The sequence below is a fragment of the Phragmites australis genome, chromosome 23 (genome assembly GCF_958298935.1).
Source record: "Phragmites australis chromosome 23, lpPhrAust1.1, whole genome shotgun sequence".
In the NCBI taxonomy this organism is placed as follows: Eukaryota; Viridiplantae; Streptophyta; class Magnoliopsida; order Poales; family Poaceae; genus Phragmites; species Phragmites australis.
The window spans coordinates 21,238,402-21,258,630 of record NC_084943.1 but is presented as its reverse complement, the minus strand read 5'-3'; the positions used below and the strand labels follow the sequence as shown (position 1 = coordinate 21,258,630).

General features: G+C 46.6%; 5 protein-coding genes and 1 long non-coding RNA gene across 8 annotated transcripts; 3 read left to right on the top strand and 3 right to left on the bottom strand.

Moving 5' to 3' along the window:
* Window positions 1–674: 674 nt before the first annotated feature.
* Window positions 675–1,895, bottom strand: LOC133906395 (protein VACUOLELESS GAMETOPHYTES-like). Its single transcript, XM_062348282.1, has one exon. It carries the CDS (start codon window positions 1,805–1,807, stop codon window positions 980–982), a length of 828 nt encoding a protein of 275 aa, XP_062204266.1. The 5' UTR covers window positions 1,808–1,895; the 3' UTR covers window positions 675–979.
* Window positions 1,896–8,249: 6,354 nt separating this feature from the next.
* LOC133905710 (RING-H2 finger protein ATL65-like) lies at window positions 8,250–10,206 on the top strand. The gene has a single exon (XM_062347471.1). The coding sequence runs from the start codon at window positions 8,431–8,433 to the stop codon at window positions 9,829–9,831; it is 1,401 nt and encodes a 466-aa protein (XP_062203455.1). The 5' UTR covers window positions 8,250–8,430; the 3' UTR covers window positions 9,832–10,206.
* Window positions 10,207–10,581: 375 nt separating this feature from the next.
* Window positions 10,582–12,269, top strand: LOC133905781 (uncharacterized). Its single transcript, XR_009907692.1, has 3 exons — window positions 10,582–10,911; window positions 11,994–12,092; window positions 12,172–12,269. It is a non-coding gene; the product is annotated as an uncharacterized LOC133905781 (long non-coding RNA).
* A 15-nt stretch (window positions 12,270–12,284) lies between these two features.
* LOC133905780 (serine/threonine-protein phosphatase 7 long form homolog) lies at window positions 12,285–13,993 on the top strand. 2 transcript variants are annotated; one of them, XM_062347542.1, is made up of 4 exons: window positions 12,285–12,512; window positions 12,588–13,364; window positions 13,443–13,685; window positions 13,761–13,993. In XM_062347542.1, coding segments are annotated over exons 1-4 (1,245 nt in total). In that variant the 5' UTR covers window positions 12,285–12,288; the 3' UTR covers window positions 13,762–13,993. The 2 variants fall into 2 exon arrangements, with proteins under 2 accessions (XP_062203526.1, XP_062203525.1); XM_062347541.1 differs by having other exon boundaries at window positions 13,443–13,993.
* Window positions 13,994–14,750: 757 nt separating this feature from the next.
* Window positions 14,751–19,907, bottom strand: LOC133905743 (uncharacterized). Of its 2 annotated transcripts, XM_062347505.1 has the most exons (3): window positions 19,606–19,907; window positions 15,731–16,104; window positions 14,751–15,657 (listed from the first exon to the last, which is right to left on the bottom strand). In XM_062347505.1, exons 2-3 carry the CDS (start codon window positions 16,067–16,069, stop codon window positions 15,103–15,105), a joined length of 894 nt encoding a protein of 297 aa, XP_062203489.1. In that variant the 5' UTR covers window positions 16,070–16,104; window positions 19,606–19,907; the 3' UTR covers window positions 14,751–15,102. The 2 variants fall into 2 exon arrangements, with proteins under 2 accessions (XP_062203489.1, XP_062203487.1); XM_062347503.1 differs by lacking the exon at window positions 19,606–19,907 and having other exon boundaries at window positions 15,731–16,345.
* LOC133906067 (uncharacterized) lies at window positions 16,181–17,362 on the bottom strand. The gene is made up of 3 exons (XM_062347850.1): window positions 17,084–17,362; window positions 16,366–17,001; window positions 16,181–16,238 (listed from the first exon to the last, which is right to left on the bottom strand). Exons 1-3 carry the CDS (start codon window positions 17,236–17,238, stop codon window positions 16,181–16,183), a joined length of 849 nt encoding a protein of 282 aa, XP_062203834.1. The 5' UTR covers window positions 17,239–17,362.
* Window positions 19,908–20,229: the final 322 nt, after the last annotated feature.

Genomic DNA, 20,229 nt, shown 5'->3' with positions numbered 1-20,229 from the left:
GGCGTCGGCTATGAAGGGGGTCGGGGCGGCACGCCGTACTCGCTGCGGCGCAAGCGTCGGAGGCGGGATCACGCGGCCGGTCCGAGGGACGCCGTTGTAGTGGCGGAGCAGGACGGCCTCCTTCCCGACCGCGGCAGCTGAGACGGAGGCGTTGTAGATCGAGAGGGGAGGCAGACGGGAAGGCGGGAACGAGGGTGGAGGGGAAGGACGGGTCCGCGCACACAGCCGTCCGATCAAATGAATAATACGAGCGGGTGGATGAAATTAATCAGAGAATGTTGATGGTCTTGGGTACACTAAATCAGAGAAATTAATAAGAAAGTAACTTGTGTTTTTATATTAAAATATAGTATAGATATAGATAAAAGCTGAGATGTACAATAAATCAGAGAAATTAATAAGAAAGTAACTTGTGTTTTTTATATTAAAATATAGTATAGATATAGATAAAAGCTGAGGTGTACTTTCTTTGTCTAAAAAAGTATAAACGTAGAAAATGAATTATAGAGAACAAGGAAGTCGATGAATTAGAGGTTAGAGGTTACATATTCTGATTACCTCCTCTTCCTCCTATCCTCTTCCTCCTTCCCTTTGACTATTGTTTTCTCAAGATTGATTATATAAAAATCATACCATTAGATTTGTCCTCCGAAATTCTTTCATAAAAAATATTTTTAGTACCTATGAAAATAAAGTTGCAAAAAACAATAGTCAAAAGGAAGATCGAAGACTGAACAGTCAATAACTACAAATAACAAATACGTCCTTTGGTTGACTGGTAAAAAAAATAACAAATATTTGGGAGCTTCCCAAGCCCCCCACACTTAGAGGTTACATATTCTTAGGACCAAATTATTTACCGTAAAATGACACTGTAATTTGGACCAACATGTTTTTTACTGACTTACAACTCAGTAATTCACCATAAAATATTTACATGGCGGGGTATACATACTTTACCGGCGCCGGCGATCGGCTGTCACCGCACTATGAGCGAGCCTATCACGCCGGCGATGAGCGCGGTGGGGTCGCCGAGCACCGCCGAGATGATCACCTGCGCCGCGAACCCCGCGATCTCGCAGCAGCGCTTCACCTTGCCCTTCCTCCTCCCCCAGTAAGACCGTCCCCTGCTCGCGTGGCTGCTCTTCGCCGCGCCCCTGATCACCGGCACTCTGTACCCGCCGCTCCCGGCCACCAACAGCCCGGCGTCGTACACATTGACATTGCCTCCTCCTCTGCCACCGCCACCTCCAGCACCCTTGTGGCGGCCGACGCCGTGCCAGCTCTCGACGAGCATGTCCATGACGCAGGCCACGTGGAGGCTGTAGCTCTTGCACTGGCTCCGGTAGCTCCAGCTGCGCCCGCGGTGGCCGCACCGGTGGCACTCGCCGGCGGCCTTGGAGTCGGGGTGGAGGTACAGTCTCACCCCTCCGCCGGCGTCGAGCGCGTGCGGGAGCGCGGCGCAGCAGGGGTGCAGGTCGAAGCCGCAGGAGCGGCAGTGGTAGACGTAGCCGGCCACGTCGCGGCCGCAGGCGTTGCAGTACCGGGACCCGGGCGCGCCCGGCGCGCGCGCGAGGAAGGCGAACGCGCAGCTCGGGTAGAACGGGTGGCGCAGCGGCGGCGGCGGCGGGGAGAGCGGGAGCGCGCACTGGCGGTGCAGGTCGTGGTCGCAGCCCGGGTGCGGGCAGCGGAAGCGCGCGCCGATGCCCACCTCGCGGCAGCCGTCGCACCGGAACGGCGTGTCCAGGTGCTCCAGCCGGAGCCGGTGCTGCGGGTGGCTGAAGTGTGCCACCTCGCCGTACCTCATCGCCGGCGGGCAGAGTCAGGCGCCCTCCCTATCAAATGTCTCCGAGCTGCTACTATTACCCGTGTTCGTTGCACTGTTCTTGAGAGAGTGCTTTATCGTGCGTGCGAGAGAGGCAACAAGGAGTGAAGGTTTTTATGGAGCTGAAGAAGAAGGGTGAGTTGGTTTGGTTTTAGGCTTGAAGAAGAAGGGTGTCGTAGGAATAGAATATATTCCAGTGTTCTCTTCTTTTTTGGATGTTTGAGATTCTTAGACTATCTTTAACTATTTTTTCTTCATTTCATTTCTTTTCTGGTTACCTTTTCCGTTTTTATTTCCTTTATTTTTCATCCATCTCCAATAGCTGCACTTTGAGAGGAATCGTGAAAGAAAATGAAAGATAATCCCATTATGAAAGGAATTACCTTGAGAATCCCTTCGTGAAGAATTCCTTCGTGAAGGAGAACCGTTGGAGCGTTGAAGGAAACGAAAATCCTATCATAAAGGAATTCTGGCCTCTGAAGAAAAACCGTTGAAGATATTTTTATAGTTTTTGGATTGGAAGTGTCAAATCAACTACGATCATGCATGGTGAATACGATTTGCCTAAAGAGGGGAATTATGTACCATGAGAGATTGTGGACCCAATTTTTTTTTTAATAGAGTACATTGATATGAATTTTGGAGGAATTGAATTGTTATTCTGTAAAATTTCATGGAAACTTGGAGGAATTGTACTCGTGACATAAATTAGAACAGTGTTGTGCTGCCAACTCTACATGTTCAGTCGATCGTACACCCAAGACTGGTCTGAGGAAAAGAAGACCTGTAGCTGTAGTAGTTCCCCAGCAACCACAACTCCCAATTACAGCGATGGTTTGTCACTGGCACAGCACAAGGCATCTCACTCTTTCGAGTGCTGGTGCAAGCATTTGTTCCTGCTTGTCCCCCAACGTCAAATTATTCCGGCTCTTCCCTTAACCCAGCTGCTAATCCTACACAGCTTTCCCTTTTAACCACTTCAGAAACATCCATTTCTCTATTCCAGTTATCTCCTTGTTGTTCTTGTCGTCATGATGGAGGGAGAGCAGGGGATAAGAGCGCACAAATTCCATATTACATGACAGAATAAGATTGGAATGTCCCCACCAGAGGGGAAAAAACCCGCTGTTATCTGGGATTTGGGTGCCGTGAGAATCGCTGGCGCAAGCAGGCAGGAATTTGCAAGGAATGTAAAAGTTATGGTGCACGGGGAAAAATATCTGAAACAATTTTGTGACATTATCAACATGTTAAAATTCATGGCGACATTATTCAGTGAGTCTGAAGTGATGGTTTTCCATGTCTGTGTCACAGATTGTGTGAAACAAAGTGCAAAAAACTGTGTTCCCGGTCTACAATTTTTCTTGTGCCAAATGTGATTCAGCATTAGGGAGCAAATTCAGGTTTCTGATGCCAGTTAATAATGCTAATGTCACGACTCACATGTATTAACGTTGATACAATTTCTAACATTCTTTTACATGACTAGATGTTACAGTTTAGTGTTCAAGTGCAGAAACTGAATATATTAATTCTGATTCCTGGACTTTTTCATTCTAAAAAACTATGAACCTGTTATGTCAGCTTTGCTTCAGTCATTTCTGATGAAAACTGATCGTTCCCTGGATAGACTGTCGTGTTAAACTTTCGATCAGACTGTTCATGGTGCTACTCGATCAAGATTAAGCAAGGAATTGGTTCTGGGATTGGAATATTGCACTCATCTGTCGGTATGTCTAAAAGTCAGAAAAAAAGAGTAAGGCTATGTAATAATGCAGGGAGACTGAAATTATAGAGCATAAAGAACATTGCAAAGCAGAGTAGTTATAGCTACCTAGGGGCACTGATATCTCTGCTTTATCCTGATTCTCAGTTCTTTCCCAAAAGCAAGACCCAATTGCCAACCTGAGAGAGCTTTTTTGTCAGGAACCAAGATTAAGGAGAATAGTGTTCTGCAGGGTTCATTCCAAACTCTGATGAGTGCAGAGCAACATATAACGGTGCCGATTCCATGTTGAGTCAGATTACAGGATGCATCGCACATGTTCCCAACCTCCCCATTCATTGCACATCGCAATTTGCACGCCATATGCGACTTGGCGTGACAGGATTATGGCAACATTAGTTTGAAAACATGAAACAAAAATTTAACCACCAGCCAGATATATTAGGTGCTGCAGAAGTATATTGTCCTCGAACATTTTTGCCTAAACCATGTTCACATGAAACAGTTGGCTGTCATGATTCTTGAGACAGGGCAACCATTTTCACAGTTTAGTTTCACCATTGTTCCACATAATCAAGAGTTCAAGACACAGCTCAATAATCCATATTAGACAACTAGAATACAATTGCAAGCTTCAAGGTCAAATAGAAAACTACAGTCATTTTCAGTGTTCAGTAATCAGTAAACTACCAAAGTACTACTACTGAAACTGGCTTCTGTCAGATTAATTTTTTCATGATGCAAAACGGCAAAAAAAAAATAAAAATCTACGAGTCCAAACTAATAATGGCTTTCTCTCCTGAATTACGATACCCAACAATCCTGGTTGTGGAAGGCTGGCTTGACTTGACTCGAGTTCAGATTTTCTCCATCTCAAGTCTCCATCCAGTAATAAGCAGAAATCAGTAATCACACCCAGGAATGAACCGATCACTCGTACCCATCCTCAGAGACCACCAAAATGGGCAAACAGAGGAGGTTCAGGTGCAAGCTTCCTGACGAAATGCACAGCCGGAGACGTGTTCAGAATCCAGCGTAAACAACCAGACGCACGGCACCGAAACGTTTTACTCGAACTTGAACGGGAGGAGAGAGCTTAGAGAGGAAAGGAAGATGACGGTAAGTAGGCCATCCCTTAGCTAGACGCTTGCGGGTGGTTGTCGTTTTTTTATACCAGCGTGGACGTTCGGATGGACGCTTGCCGCGGCGTCGCTGCTCACAGAAGCGGCCGACGATTGGAGCAGTTTCAGAGTGAAAATTAATAGTTTCAGCATGGTAACTGAAGATTAGCAAGTAGACTTTGTTATTTTCATTGTAGGTTGAGACTCTTATGCAAATTCTTTATCATTCTTTCTCTTTAAGCATCTATATAAGCGTTGTTGTATTGTACATGCCCTTAGAGGAGTAGAAGGCATCGGCCGGAATGCCAGGTGGAGGTGTCGCCTCGGGGTTCGCAGGAGACACGTGTCAGCAGCGACCGTGCAGTTATGTCAGAGGAATCGGAACCGCTCCAAGAGATATCTTTGGAGGTTTTCTCTTTACACCATATGTTCTTTTTTATTTGTTCTTTTAGATTCTGTATAGTCAAATTTTTGAAAGTGTGACCATTTAATACTATCAAGATTGGATATATACATAAAAACTATACTATTGGATTTGTCTTTACAAATGCTTTAATAAAAATATAATTTTATTAGTATATACTCATATTAAGTTATAAAAAATAGTAGTCAAGATTACATGCCGAAGGCAATGTAAAATCAATAAGGAAAAATAAAAAAAAGAACAGAGTTACTCGGCAACTTCGCATACATCTAATTGAGATGGGCCTAGAGTTAATGATATCCAGCCTAATTACGGGAGCAGGCATCTTATTCGGCGTCTGGAATAATTGGGTCTTTTCCTTAGTCCGTGGGGAAAACAAAGCCCACAAGTTAGCTGTAGTACTTTCAGATCATAAGAAAATTCAGAACCATCCTCTCCGAAAAACAAAATAATAATAATTCAGAACCACATGCACTAAGGTTCATCTAGAAAATGCACATCCAGATACTTCCCCCACACACAAATGATTCAACGGTCTTTTTTGGAAGTTTTGAGTGCCAATTAGAAGTCCCCATCTTTCGTTTGAAAGTTCATGACTTCGATTTTTTTTTTTTTTTTTTTTTTGCTAAGCGAAAGTCCCGGTTTGAGATTTTCTTTTTGAGATGCCGGTTTGAGATATTTAGTAATTAAGAGTTCGTTAAGTTTTAATGGGAAGAAAAAAATACAAATTCATTTGCACATGCAAGTGCTTTTCTTTTTCTAACAAATGAACCAACTTATAAACCATTCATTTTAGACTCAACGGCCGTCCTTCTGCCTCTTTACCATGCATCAAAAGAGAAGATATGAACTTGTTTGTGGAGGAAAAAGAGTAAAAAAACGCTGAAGCCCAAGTAGGAACCATGTACAAATCCTGGAGCACATCCAACAGCCTCACATTTGACAAGCATATAGTAATTTCCAGTATTTCCAGGTTAAATCATTTAACATCTCGTGGAATATTTTTTTAAAATGTTCCTTTTTTTTGTAGTCCTAGAGGCTGTGCCTTCAAGCTTTGGAAAGGTTAATCCTCGATTTTCTCAAGATTGATTATATGAAAACAACACCATTAGATTCATCTTTTGAAATTCTTTCATAAAGATATTTTTAGTATCTATGAAAATAAAGTTGCAAAAAACAATAGGCAAAGGGAACATCGAAGACCGAACAGTCAATAACTACAAATAACAAATAACCGGGGGACTAATACTTTTGTTGATACTAGCTAAGTGTCCGTTCGTTGTAATGAAAACACAATAATTGTATGTGGTAACATCAAACGTAAACTCAAGGTATGTAAATATGGATGAGTTATGAGAGCGTCGCTAAACGAATACGTCGGGAGCGATGTCATAGTTTAATTTTAGATAAGATCTGAAAAAAGATGAGCAGATTATCTGCTAATTTCTCTCTTAATTTATTTTTATTAGTAAAATAGATCTCATATTCGTAGTCGATAATGAGACAGGGAGGCCGGAGGACAAGAATGGATGACAAAAATAGGTACATTAATGGAATGTTTGAGGTTTTTACTAGATGAGAGGAGAATAATAGCATCTTCAGGAGACACTCTATATTACACCCTCTATATCTCTATATGGAGTGCACTTTAAAAAGATTTTTTCTTCATATCTCTTTGTACTTTAACAGACTATTTATATTACACCCTTCGTATTCCACTCTCCTATATTTTAATAATATTCCACCCTTCTATATCAGTTTTGCAAATAAACTAGGCCTCTCGTTAATTTGGCTAGTTGGTTTCAGGCTTTCAGCTTATAGTTCTTACTTTTCTTATAAAAAAGATATTGTAGCATTGTTGCAAATGATATCTAAATATGCATGGGTTATATGTCAACTTCTATTATGCCAAGCTGTCAACAGAAACTGATTCAATCTTATTTTCAACTGAAAGCAAAGAGACTTGACAGAACATTTTTCTCATGTAAAACTTCAACCTGCCAGGAGTACCAGGAATCCATTGTCTCATCGCAGCAGCAGCAAGGCAAGACCGGACCACTCTTACAGTTCTTTTGGCAGGCCAATGTCGAAGAGCTCAGGCACCAACAGCAAGCGACGAGTACACAAATCCGACCAAGATATATCAAAACCTGTTCTGAGTTCATCACCAAGACCAAGACAAGAAATACAGGAATTTTTTCATCGCACAATTAGGCAATTGGATCAGAAGAACGCTGGAGACCAGGAGTTGATGTGTGGTTCAGGGATGCGGCAGTGCAATGTGAGCTAATACAAAGTTATGCGTTTCCTGAATATCTGAAGACAGAGGAGAAGAGGTTCAGAGCCCACAGACCACCCCACGATCCCAGCGACACCCCAAAGCCGCCACCTTCCCATCGATTCCAGACCACCGATCCCAAGCGAACCACAACTACCCCCAGCAGTAAGATCTATCCGCGCCCCAACCCGGGATCTTAAAAAGCATCAAACCCCCGATAGACAAGTTCCGAGACTCAGATCACCCCCAAAGACGGAGGAGGCGACGACACTCAGGCAAGTGGAGGCAACGGGTAGGAGGAGAGGTGGACGGGCTCGGTGCTTCGGGCAGCGCAGCGATGACCCACACGAACTCGACGGGCTCCAATGCCTTGACGCGCCGTGGAGCCTGGAAACGGGGGAGGCGACGATGGGAGGAGGAGGAACAGGAGCAGCAGTGAGAAGGCAGACGGGCGACGGGATGGTGGCGGGAGCGCACGACGGTGGGGGGAGACACATGCCAGATTTGACATGCGGGAAGAACCGGATGACTTGCTCGTCAAAATATCCTACGCTGGAGATCGTTTTTTGGAGATTTTGGATGGAGGTTTTTTTAAGATGCTTTCAGGAGAAGAAATAATATCGCATTTACTATGTTTCAATCTATTAAAATCAAAACTTTATTTCACTCACCGTGTTATCATCTGATCTTCCGATTATATGTCTGTCTTTTGATCGGTACTCAATTAAATTTTTTTATCAAACATACACAAAAAAATTGTATATATCTTTGCTATAAAAAATATTATTCACTTGTAAATCTGTTTTTTTCAACTATTAGATTTTCATCCAACTATTACTGTTATCAAATTAAATATATTTTTATTTTCACTCGATTGAAAATTAGCCACTTCTAAATAATATAGAAACCAAACCGTATTTTATACAGTAAAAGTAAAAGTTAGAACTGAAATTTGTTAAAGAGAAAATGAACTCTGAGATCTAATCCACGTAGTGGTGCACCGGTTGTAGTAAATGAATTCGTCCCACCAACCGCTGTACTCTAGCGTGACTAGCGATGCCTCGGTGCACCGATTTGCACTCAACCCGCAAGCCGGATCATGCCGGCGCTGCCTCACTCTCACTAGCAGCAGCTGCTCTTGCCGCCGCGCCATGTGCTCACCACCACCACCGACGCAGTGACAGGGAGGGAGACAGAGACAGCGCCAAGAACACCATGCGCGCGCCCCGGCCGCCGTCCCCGGCCCCGGCCCCTGCTCCGTCCGTCGCGTCGCGTTCTGGCGCCATCAGCTCGCCGCCTTCTCCCTACGGCTACGCGGTGGGCGCGCCGGGGCCGGGTCCCGGTCCGGTGCCGGAGTCGTCTGCGGCGGCGGTGGTAAGGGCGTTCGCGGGCGGGAGTCGAGGAGGCGGGAGCCTGAGCCCGCCGCTCATCGCGATGCTGGCGGTGGTGGGGGCGGCGCTGATGGTGGTGCTGTACGCGCGGCTGGTGAGCCGCGTGTTCCGGGTGGCCCGGCGGCGGTGGCGCCGGCGTCGGCTGCGGCTGCTGATGATCCCGGGCTCCCCCTCAGCCGGCGGCGACGACTCCTTCGCGTCGTTCACCACGTACGACAACTACTACCACACGTTCTCGCCCTACTACGGCCTCGACGAGACCGCCATAAAGTCGCTCCCGTCGGCGCAGTTCCTGTCCGCGGCGGCGGCGGCGCGCGGTTCGGTGGACGCCCGGGAGTGCGCCGTGTGCCTGCTGGAGTTCGCCGACGGCGACGAGCTCCGCGCGCTGCCGCTGTGCGCGCACGCCTTCCACGCCGACTGCATCGACGTCTGGCTCCGCGCGCACGCGTCCTGCCCGCTGTGCCGCGCCGCCGTCGCGCTCCCCCCGCCCGTCGCGTCCCCGCTCCGCGCCGCGCGCCGCGTGCGACCCAGCCTCGACGACCTCCTCCTCTTCCACCCGTTCCCACCCGACGCCGGCGCCGCGGCCGCCGCGATGCCAGAGATAGCGCCGGCCAGCCCGGACCAGCTCGGCCCGAGGGACTTCCTGCTCAAGCGCTCCTACTCCTTCGGCTTCGAGCGCAACCTCGCCGTGGAGGCCGCGTCCACGGCCTCCCCTCCCTGGCGCTACCGCGTGTCCGCCGCCGCCGACGGCGCAACCTCCCGCGGCCGCAGCTTCTGGAGCAAGCGCTGGCCGTCCCCGTTCGGAGGCGGCGGCGGCGGGGGAGGCTCCGCTGCCGCTCGCGTCTTCTCCTTCCGCTCGTACCGCTCCGCCGCGGCCAAGTCCTCCCCCTTCTCCCGCCGCCGCGGCGCCGCCCCCGGGGGAGGGAGCGGGTTCTTCATGTCTCTGGCCTCCGAGCCGCCGTCCATCCTGGCCGCGGCGAGGCGGAGCCGCGCGGCCGCCGCGTCAAGCCGGCTCCGGTGCGGGGACCCCGAGGCGCTGCTCTCGCCGGACCGGCTGAGCCGCTGACCGCCGGCGGTGAGACCACCGCGCGCGGTGAGCGGATCTTGGCCTCCTCCTGCTGCTGTGGTGGTCGTGGTGGGCCTGCGTGGAGAGGGGGGCGGGCAGTAATGGCACGATAAATGCGAGCCCTGCCGCTTTTAATGGCGGGAGGACGTGTGCCCAGAGCGAGTGGTGTCGCTTCCTGCAGCTGCCACAGCTCCCACTGGCTGTGTCCACACACACTGCCGCTGCTCCGCTCGGCTCGGCCAAATGCTTGTCCGAGCCGTCCGATTAGAAAACGAGGGTCTCCAGAGGAACCCTTGTTTTCTGGCCGGACGGCTTATAGCTCGTGTCTTCCATTGTAGTACTCCGGTGTTATCATATCATATATAAAAAAGGCTCAATGTTTTGTTGCACTGGCATCCTCATACGTGAAAAAAAGTTTAGCAGCGAAATGACGACGCATGGTACTACTAACTATACAGCGATAGAATGTCTGAGCCATCTTATCAGGCAAATTTGGAAATTTAGACAACATACGCGACCGTATTTGCGAAATTAGACAACATGTCGACGTATTTACAAATCTAGCACTCGTATTCGGTATCTCAAATACCGAAATTTGATTTTCGGAAACTGAAAATCCGAAAACACCGTATTCGGCAACTGAGGTGCCGAATACGGCACTGTGGGCTGTATTCGGCACCTCAGTTGCCGAATACACCCTGTACTGTGCCGTATTCGGCACCTCAGTTGCCGAATACAGCCGGCCGGCGTCCCATCCTCTTTTTCCCGCGTCACATCAATCTTTGTCACGTCACGTCGTTCGTTTTTTTGCATCCCGTGAGTTCGTGAGTTCGGCCGGCCGGTCAATAATTGGTGCAGGATGCATGCATGTTGGTCTGCGGAGAGCTAAATAAATTGAGACCGCGAAGAAGAGAGCAGCACCAGAGCAGAGAAGGGAGCAAGGAATGCGAGGAGCGGCAGAGGAGCAGCATCTCGAGTAGAGAAAGCAGCAGAAGAGGAGCAACGCGAGCAGCAGAAGAGGAGCAACGCGAGCAGCAGCAGCGGCAGTTTAATACTTCGAGATCAGCCACTTTCGTACCGGTTAGTTATTAGATTACCTATTTAATACTTAGGTTAGTAATAATATTTAGAGTAATTAGCTTATTTGGTTAGTCAGTTTCGAAATAGATTAGTTCTTTCGGTAGTAGATTGTTTAATCCGTTCAATTACATTTATTTAATTATATTAGTTTATTTAATTAGAGTACGTAGATTATACAAATTAGATTATTTAATTATGTTATTATATTACTTAGATTATTTAATTAGAGTACTTAGTTTATTTAATTAGAGTACTCAGATTATACAAATTAGATTATTTAATTACGTTATTATATTACTTAGGTTATTTAATTAGAGTACTTAGTTTATTTAATTAGAGTATTTAGATTATTCTAATTAGATTATTTAATTACGTTATTATATTACTTAGATTATTTAATTAGAGTACTTAGTTTATTTAATTAGAGTAGTCAGATTATACAAATTAGATAATTTAATTACGTTATTATATTACTTAAATATTTAATTAGGGTACTTAGTTTATTTAATTAGAGTATTTAGATTATACAAATTAGATAATTTAATTACGTTATTATATTACTTAGATTATTTAATTAGAGTACTTAGTTTATTTAATTAGAGTAGTCAGATTATTCTAATTAGATAATTTAATTACGTTATTATATTACTTAAATATTTAATTAGGGTACTTAGTTTATTTAATTAGAGTAGTCAGATTATTCTAATTACATTATTTAATTACGTTACTTAGATTATTTAATTAGGATACTTAGTTTATTTAATTAGAGTACTTAGATTATACAAATTAGAATATTTAATTACGTTATTATATTACTTAGATTATTTAATTAGGGTACTTAGTTTATTTAATTAGAGTACTTAGATTATACAAATTAGAATATTTAATTATGTTATTATATTACTTATATTATTTTATTAGAGTACTAAGTTTATTTAATTAGAGTTTTGAGATTATACAAATTAGATTATTTAATTACGTTATTATATTACTTAGATTATTTAATTAGAGTACTTAGTTTATTTAATTAGAGTACTTAGATTATTCTAATATGTTGTTCACCTATTTGTTGAACTATGAAGCCTTAAATCATTATCATGGCTCATGGTGGTCTTCCCGAGCTTCTTCAGCAGCGGTACGACGAGAACCATAGGGGAAGGATGATATTCACAGGACAGCAGGTACCATGTTTATATGTGCTATTTTATTGCCACGATAATTTCGAACTAACTCTGTACATGTATTGGATAACTCATGCAGTTGGGTCCGTTACGAGCCCGGAGTGTGCACAAGATTAAGGAGTTGGACCCTCGATTCCACGAGCCACTCGCACGGGCGGGACTACTACCTTTCGCTCTCATGATGACCGGAGCTCCCATGGAGGTCGGTGGTAGGACACCTCTCCCGGCAATTGATGAGGCACTGCTCACAGGTCTCGTCGACCGCTGGCGTCCTGAGACACACACTTTCCACTTTCCTTTTGGTGAGATGGCAGTAACACTGCGGGACGTGGCCATGCTGACCGGGCTGCCAATAAGGGGTGCCCCGTTAATAGTTTCGCGACCCGCAAGGGAGCAGTGGAAGGGTTATGTTGCAGATAGGTAATTATTTGTTATGTAATGCATTTAAAATATTACAGTGCTATTAAAGCGTCATTGACCATCTGCATCTTATAGGTTTGGTGTGCAATACGACGGGAAGGATGCTGGCCTCTCCATGTCCTGGGTTCATGGGCTGACACAGTTCGGTCCATGCCCACTGGATGCGGACGAGAATACACTTATGCAACACTATGAGGTGTACTTATACGTCCTGCTCGGAGGCATCATGTTCTGCAACACGGCAGGCGATTATGTCGTCCCACATATTGTATGGTTAGCAGCCCACCTCGCGTCACATCCTTATGAGCCTACATCTTACAGTTGGGGATCTGCAGTGTTGGCTGCAACCTACAGAGGATTGTGTGATGCAACCCAGCGAACAAAGAGGAAGGCAACCATTACAGGGTGCTTACATCTCTTACAGTTATGGAGTTGGGAGTACCTCCCGATTTCCAGACCTTGGGTGCTCAAGTGCTACTACCCAGTTCACATCTCTGATGGCATTGCAGATGACATAAGGCCAACGATGGGGTATCGGTGGATTCATGCCAGGCTAAGATGGAGTCAGCAGCAAGACCATGGTAACTACTCCAGGGTGATAAGTGACCTGGACATCCTTAGCGCTGATCTAGTGGATTGGGATCCATGGCGTATGGCACGAGTAAAAGAAATTGCAGATGGTGGACTCCTGGCATCCTCTTGTAGCCGTGACGCAGACTTATGGTTGACCACATGCTTCTTGTTGTACATGAACTGCGTGGAAGTATATTCTCCAGAACGTGTACAGAGGCAGTTCGGGTACCGACAGGTGGTGCCTGTTCCAGCACCACGAGACGCCGGACGGGCGCACGAGTAAGTGTGTTATTGTATGTTGCCTTAGTACATTGGTTATCCATGTTAACAAATTATAACTGTTTATGTCACGTACAGGTGGAGCTCAAAGGGGGCGGAGGCACGCAAGACTGGGCATCCAAGAATGCCGAGTACATACGGAGGTGGACAGAATCAGCTGCGGTGGATGTCATCATTACTGCTGGACAATACGACGAGGCCACGTACTGGGACTACCTTGCTTGGTACCGTCCGCGCACGCGTGCCACCTTACTCAGCGGACCTGTACAGCCGGGCCCCAGACCCTTCCCCGAGGATCGTGCCCGCCTACTTCATGTTGTGGTAAGTGATGCGTTACTTATATTGGTTTTCTTTGGAAAATCTGTGTATTACTGACATGTCCCTCATCTTATACAGACTGAAGAGGCGTATGAGATGCATACGCAAGCGGATCAACCTTTTGGGGAACCAAGCAGGTCATCATCGCAGAGGGATCGTAACCCTCTCCGGGAGTACATGAGGACAAGAGGATCCCGCTTCCTAAACGCTATACGTGGTCTAGGTGGGTGTGCCCCGCAATGGAGGGGGTACGACCAACATGCCATGGACCCGTCTCGTGCCTCCCACAGCAGGCGGTCCTCCCACAGCAGGCGGTCCTCCCACTTCGGTGGGGTCTTCGGGGCACCGAGTCCTCGGGGGCTGCCACGTGCAGCTCCGAGCACTCTCTCCCGAGCACTTCGGTGGGGCCTTCGGGGCACCGAGTCCTCGGGGGCTGCCACGTGCAGCCCCGAGCACTCTCTCCCGAGCACTTCGGTGGGGCCTTCGGGGCACCGAGTCCTCGGGGGCTGCCACGTGCAGCCCCGAGCACTCTCTCCCGAGCACTTCGGTGGGGTCTTCGGGGCACCGAGTCCTCGGGGGCTGCCACGTGCAGCCCCGAGCACTCTCTCCCGAGCACTTTGGTGAGGCCTTCGGGGCACCGAGTCCTCGGGGGCTGCCACGTGCAGCCCCGAGCACTCTCTCCCGAGTACTTCGTTCTTAGTATTTGGACCCTGTAGATCATCGGGGAACTAGGGTGCTCGCGAACCAGAGGCGGCGGCCCCGAGCACCTTCTCCCGGGACTTAGCTTTTTCTAACCTCGCAGGATGGTGACATGTGGTGGATGGCCGGCCTGGCCTCGGGACTTAGGGACCCCTGGTTCTGAATACACCGACAGGTACCAGCATGGCGAGCCTTTGGCACACTGGACTCCATCGGAGCACGTTCTAGGGCCGTCCACACTTCCGCACGAGGATCCTTCGGCATGGTACATGCAGAGCCGAGTAAGCGGGGGGGGGGGATACACGTTCGGTGGGGTTCCCACAGGGCAGGCAGATGATGATGAAGACGACCAAGGGCACACAAGGCAGGGGCCTGCGCAGGCTGCTGGGATGAGAGCCACACACCCGCCAGACGCTTACACGCCTGGAGATTGTGTGAGGCATCGTCGCCGTTGAGTAGCCAGGACAATTTGTCATGACACATGTATTATTGATTTTAATGTCGAGGTCATCCCTATTATGTCTTATTCACTGTATTGTTAATTTAAGAAATTCTCAGTACAGAGGAAACAATAGTAGTTGTAAAGCATAAGTAGCATGGAACCCGGTACAGAGGTTACACATAAAGAGCGAACAACAACAAACATTATCATGTACGATACGCCTAAAGAACATAATATCATGCCTTAAGGGAATAAAATATATAGGGTTACAATAGATGCTTAGGGCGAAGGAAAGTGGCGACGCAAATTAGCGTAAGAATTCCAGGTGCGATGGTCAAAGCTATCCGGGTAAGATGGTTGTCGTCTCCGAGGTGGTTCTGGGAAGTTGTAAAAATGAGTACGAGCAAATCCATCATCATTTTCAGGGTCATCGGTGTCCTCCGGAGATGGAAGCCTCGGAGGGCGGGGTCGTTGTGGCATGAAATCGTCGTCGTCGTCATCATCTTGAGGTTTCTCCGAGGTGGTACCACGTCCTATTTCCCTATCAGTTGTATGGCATCTCGATGTTGTGCGTGAACGTCCTCTTGCAGTGTTCCTAGAACTTTCTCCTGTATTTCTGTTCGAACGTCTAGGCATGGGGGGCATGAAATCGTCATCGTCTTCGTCCTCGTCATTATCTGGATGATTCGTAGAGGTCGCCTCTGTACCCCTTTGATTCGCTGACTGTCGTCGTCTTCTACGCGAACCAGGCATCACACCCCCGCCGAAGAGCATACACATCGTCAAGAAGTGTGAGATTTCTTTGTTGATCAACTGTTCGTCTTCCGGGAAAGCCTGACGCAGAAGAGGACCGTTCGAATCAATGGAAATAAGATAAGTAGGGTGACCAAATGTTTATATGACATACCTGAATATGGGATGCATACTGGTCTGGCGACATTACTATCGTTCTTTGCCTCCTAGAGAAACCTATCACAGAAGGATGGTCGGCCAGTTCGCGGACCCTCAGATACATTTGACGCCGGTGATACAAGAGGGCCCTAAGGTCCTCGGTGGTTACACATTGGAGTGGCGCGGTTAACCTAGAACATATGGGTCTTGCATGCAATTTCGCCACGGCTTGGATTATGTTGTTCTCCTTTAACGGATCATCGTTTCCTTCGCGCACAACCTGTAAGGAGGCATTAAGTGCTATAGCGATCGTTGCAGGTGTCCATGGAAAGCCTGTACTAGAGGATCCCGCCATAGATTTCTTGCTCACTGACTACCTACGCTCTGTCTCTGCATCAAAACACGGATCCATGAATATTTAAGAAACACGAAATAAATAAATAAAATTACATTTACAATACAATGGTCACTTCTTATCTAAAGGGGTACAGTGCAAACCACATAATGCACAATAAGTAGTACAACTAACAGGTGAATAACATTTTACAATACAAAGTCTCTAAGACAGTTCAGTTTGACAGTGGGCTGATAGTTTACTGACGGGTCGGGCAAGTCCTCCTGTCATGTCCAGGTTGTTTGCAAAGTTTGCACCTGCGAAGGCCATCAACAGCATTTGTTTCATTCATGTCACCTTGCAGCCTCGTAGATCTAGGCCTTCCAGGATCTGTGCGTCGTGCTTGTGGATAAGGTACCCACTTAGGGCCCTCGATCGATTTGTAGTTGGTTCCGATGTTAAAGGACCGCATCTTCGGAAGCCATGTGCTCCTCAATGCATCGATCGTGAAGTACGGTGATACGTACTGTGATCCGTCATTGCCACCTATGTCCCTGCAAGCGGCTAAGACATGCGAGCACGGGATATGGTGCAGTTTTGGCTTATTGCATGTGCACTTCACCTCGTTAGGTCCAAGTTGACATTGCTGCACGGTGTCCCCGGCGCTATACCCTGAAGCATACCTACGGCGGCACATGACCTCAAAGTCATTGTTGGCCAAGTCGTAGATCCTCGACCGATGAAAGTGTGCCTTGCTCCTCCTTCTTGATATGATTTGCTCCACCTTAGGTGAAAACCGTGTGCTGCACTTCATAGCAGCATTACCACGGTCTCGAAAGTAGTCCGCCGTTCTGTAGAATGTGAGCTCAATAATGGCACACAACGGGAGGCCCCGTACTCCCTTCAGGACATTGTTGAACGCCTCCGCTATGTTCGTTGTCATGATGGAGTACCTAACATGGGATACAATAATTTTAGAATAGCTATTTGCATAAGAATCGGTACAATATGATCATTACAATTCTATGCGCTAACCTGGCACCATGAGTGTCATGGATAAGGGCCCAACGCTCCGCCGGCTTCCCCGCTATCCACTGGCTAAATGTACCACGTGAACGACTAATGATAGTTTGGCCCCCAACCATTTGCGCCCGCAGTTGATCCTCCCCTGCTTGCTGGTCTGCCATCATCTTGCGAGTGGTCTCATTTAACTCTCTCCATATCTCATTGAACTTCGCCTGCTGGTTCTGAAGACATAGCCCTTTGAATCTCTTTACAAGCGACTTGCTGCGGTACCTTGTGTACAGGTTCGCGCCCAAGTGTCGCATACACCATCTTCTCTCCACATCAGGCCATGCAATGGAGCAGTTTGTGCTATCATGCAGCACGTCCAACGCATGCAGAAGACCCTTGTTGCAGTCTGAGATGACGCAAACTCGTTCCCTATTTCCCACGACACGTGTCCTTACCAAGGTGAGGAACCACAGCCAACTATCATTGTTTTCACTCTCAACCATTGCAAAGGCGAGAGGAATGATCTGATTATTTGCATCCGCCGCCATTGCTGTCATAAGGGTACCATGGAACTTGCCGCTTAGAAATGTGGCATCCACGCATACAACCGGCCTACAATGCCTGAATGCTTCGATGCATTGTCCAAAGGACCAGAATAACCTAATGAGGTATCGGTCAGTGGTGCTATATGACCCATCATCTAGCCTGATCGGCTCATCCGCCATGGCCCACTGAGTCCCTGGATTCGTCATGGCAATCTTCTGCAGCAGTCTCGGAGCATTGTTGTATGACTCTTCGAAGCTTCCAAACAGCATCTTCAACGCCTTCTGCTTCGCTCGCCATGCGGTGTAGTAATTGATAAGCATGCCAGTCTTAGTGTGCACCTCCCCCATAATCGATTTTGGCGACAAACAAATTTCTGTGCCAATAAGCGTGATGAGGAGTTGGGCTACGAACCTCGCATCAACGGCGTGGCTCACATTCCTAATAGCCTCTTCGCTGCATGTATGTGGGGTGTGTCTACTAATCACAAAATAGTTCTCATATTTCGGCTGATGTGCTCGTACGAAGTAAGGGCAATTCGGGTGCTTCGTACACCTGACCTCATACTCCGTAGGGTTAGACCGGGCGCACTTGTGGTCCCTTCTTGTTATTACAGCATAGTTGCTAATAAAGTGGATGACCTCCCCTCTGTTACGAAACTGTTGCCCGACCTGAATGTCGCTATTCTGGTATCCCCAGTTAGATAAGGTGTTATACTCAACGACGACACACTCCAGGAGCCCAGTACCACGAAAGTACTGGATCGCCGGGACCGGATCATCATTGTCAGCAGCTTCTTCATCCCCGCTACCACCGTCTTCATTATCCATGCATCCTGCATCGACCTCACCAGGGTCCACTCTACCTCCCTCTCTACTGGAACTGCCCTCCCCGACATGCCCTCCATCCTCTTCATGCATCACCTCCTGGCTTGAGCCTTCCACAGTGGTCACTGCATCACCTTGCACCAGTCGTGACACTATGTTTACGTACACCGCCATATCAAAGTTCTCCTCCAATGCCTTGCGTGAGTACAAAGCCCATGCGTTGTTCCTACTCATCTCGAACAACGTATGGACAATGACCGAGCTATTTGGAACAAGCCGCGGCCGTACACCCTCTAAGACAACAGTATGGGACTGCTGGTTCACACACAAAAGGCGCATAATATGTGATTTCGGGCCATCTAGATCAATAGGTACCTCAACCGAACTCTCTATGTGCTGGCAGTTCTGAATTGTTACAAGTCTCCCGTACAAAACTGTGGGACGTTCTCCATAATAAATATGGAAAATCATACCGTATCTCCTAAATAAATATACATGTAATAAATAATAAGTACAAAAATAATACTAATTAAATAGTGCAATATACAACTAATATGCATCTTTGTTGCTACTGGACACTATCTTCTACGGTTCTACCAAACCTAAGTGATTAAACTAATTAATCAAGTTAATTGATTAATTATATTACTTTAATAAAACTAATTACCTAGATTAAATCACGTAAATTCATGTTACTATATTAAGTAAAGAATCTAATCACACTTACTAATAAAACTTATATAACCCAACTAAATCATTAATTTAAATACTCTAATTTACCAAAATAATATAATTAATCAAATGTACTTGAATGAATTTAACAATATACTGACGAAATGACTAATATGCTTCTGAACGAACTAAGAAAAATCTAATTATAATTACTAATTAACTACGTAATTATATTACTTTAATAAAACTAATTACCTAGATTAAATCCCGTAAATTCATGTTACTATATTAAGTAAAGAATCTAATCACACTTACTAATAAAAATTATATAACCCAACTAAATCATTAATTTAAATACTCTAATTTACCAAAATAATATAATTAATCAAATGTACTTGAATGAATTTAACAATATACTGACGAAATGATTAATATACTTCTGAACGAACTAAGAAAAATCTAATTATAATTACTAATTAACTACGTAATCTAAAAACTTACCTTAAGGAAATTGAGCGCGGCTGCTGCTCGCGTTGATCCTCTCCGGCTGCCCCCTCTGCTCGAGCTGCTTCTCCTAGCGTTGCTCCGTTGCTACTCTCTTCTCTCCACTGCTGCTCTCTTTTCTTCTCCCTTCTCTCCTTTGCTGCTCTCTTCTCTTCTCCCTTCTCTCCTTTGCTGCTCTCTTCTCTTCTCCCTTCTCTCTTCTGCGAGCCAGGGCTTTTATTAAGCGCAAAAGCAGCATCCCGCTGGCACGCACACACCGAAAGCATCGACAGGACGTGAAAGTGACATGATGTACTGAATTCGGCAATTGAGGTGCCGAATACGGCACTGTGGGCTGTATTCGGCACCTCAGTTGCCGAATACAGCAGAGTACAGGATGTATTCGGCAACTGAGGTGCCGAATACAGCCCACAGTGCCGTATTCGGCACCTCAGTTGCCGAATACGGTGTTTTCGGATTTTCAGTTTCCGAAATTCAAATTTCGGTATTTGAGATACCGAATACGAGTGCTAGATTTGCAAATACGTCGACATGTTATCTATTTTCGCAAATACGGTCGCGTATGTTGTCTAAATTTCCAAATTTGCCATCTTATCATGCAGCCATTCCATCGCTCAGCCG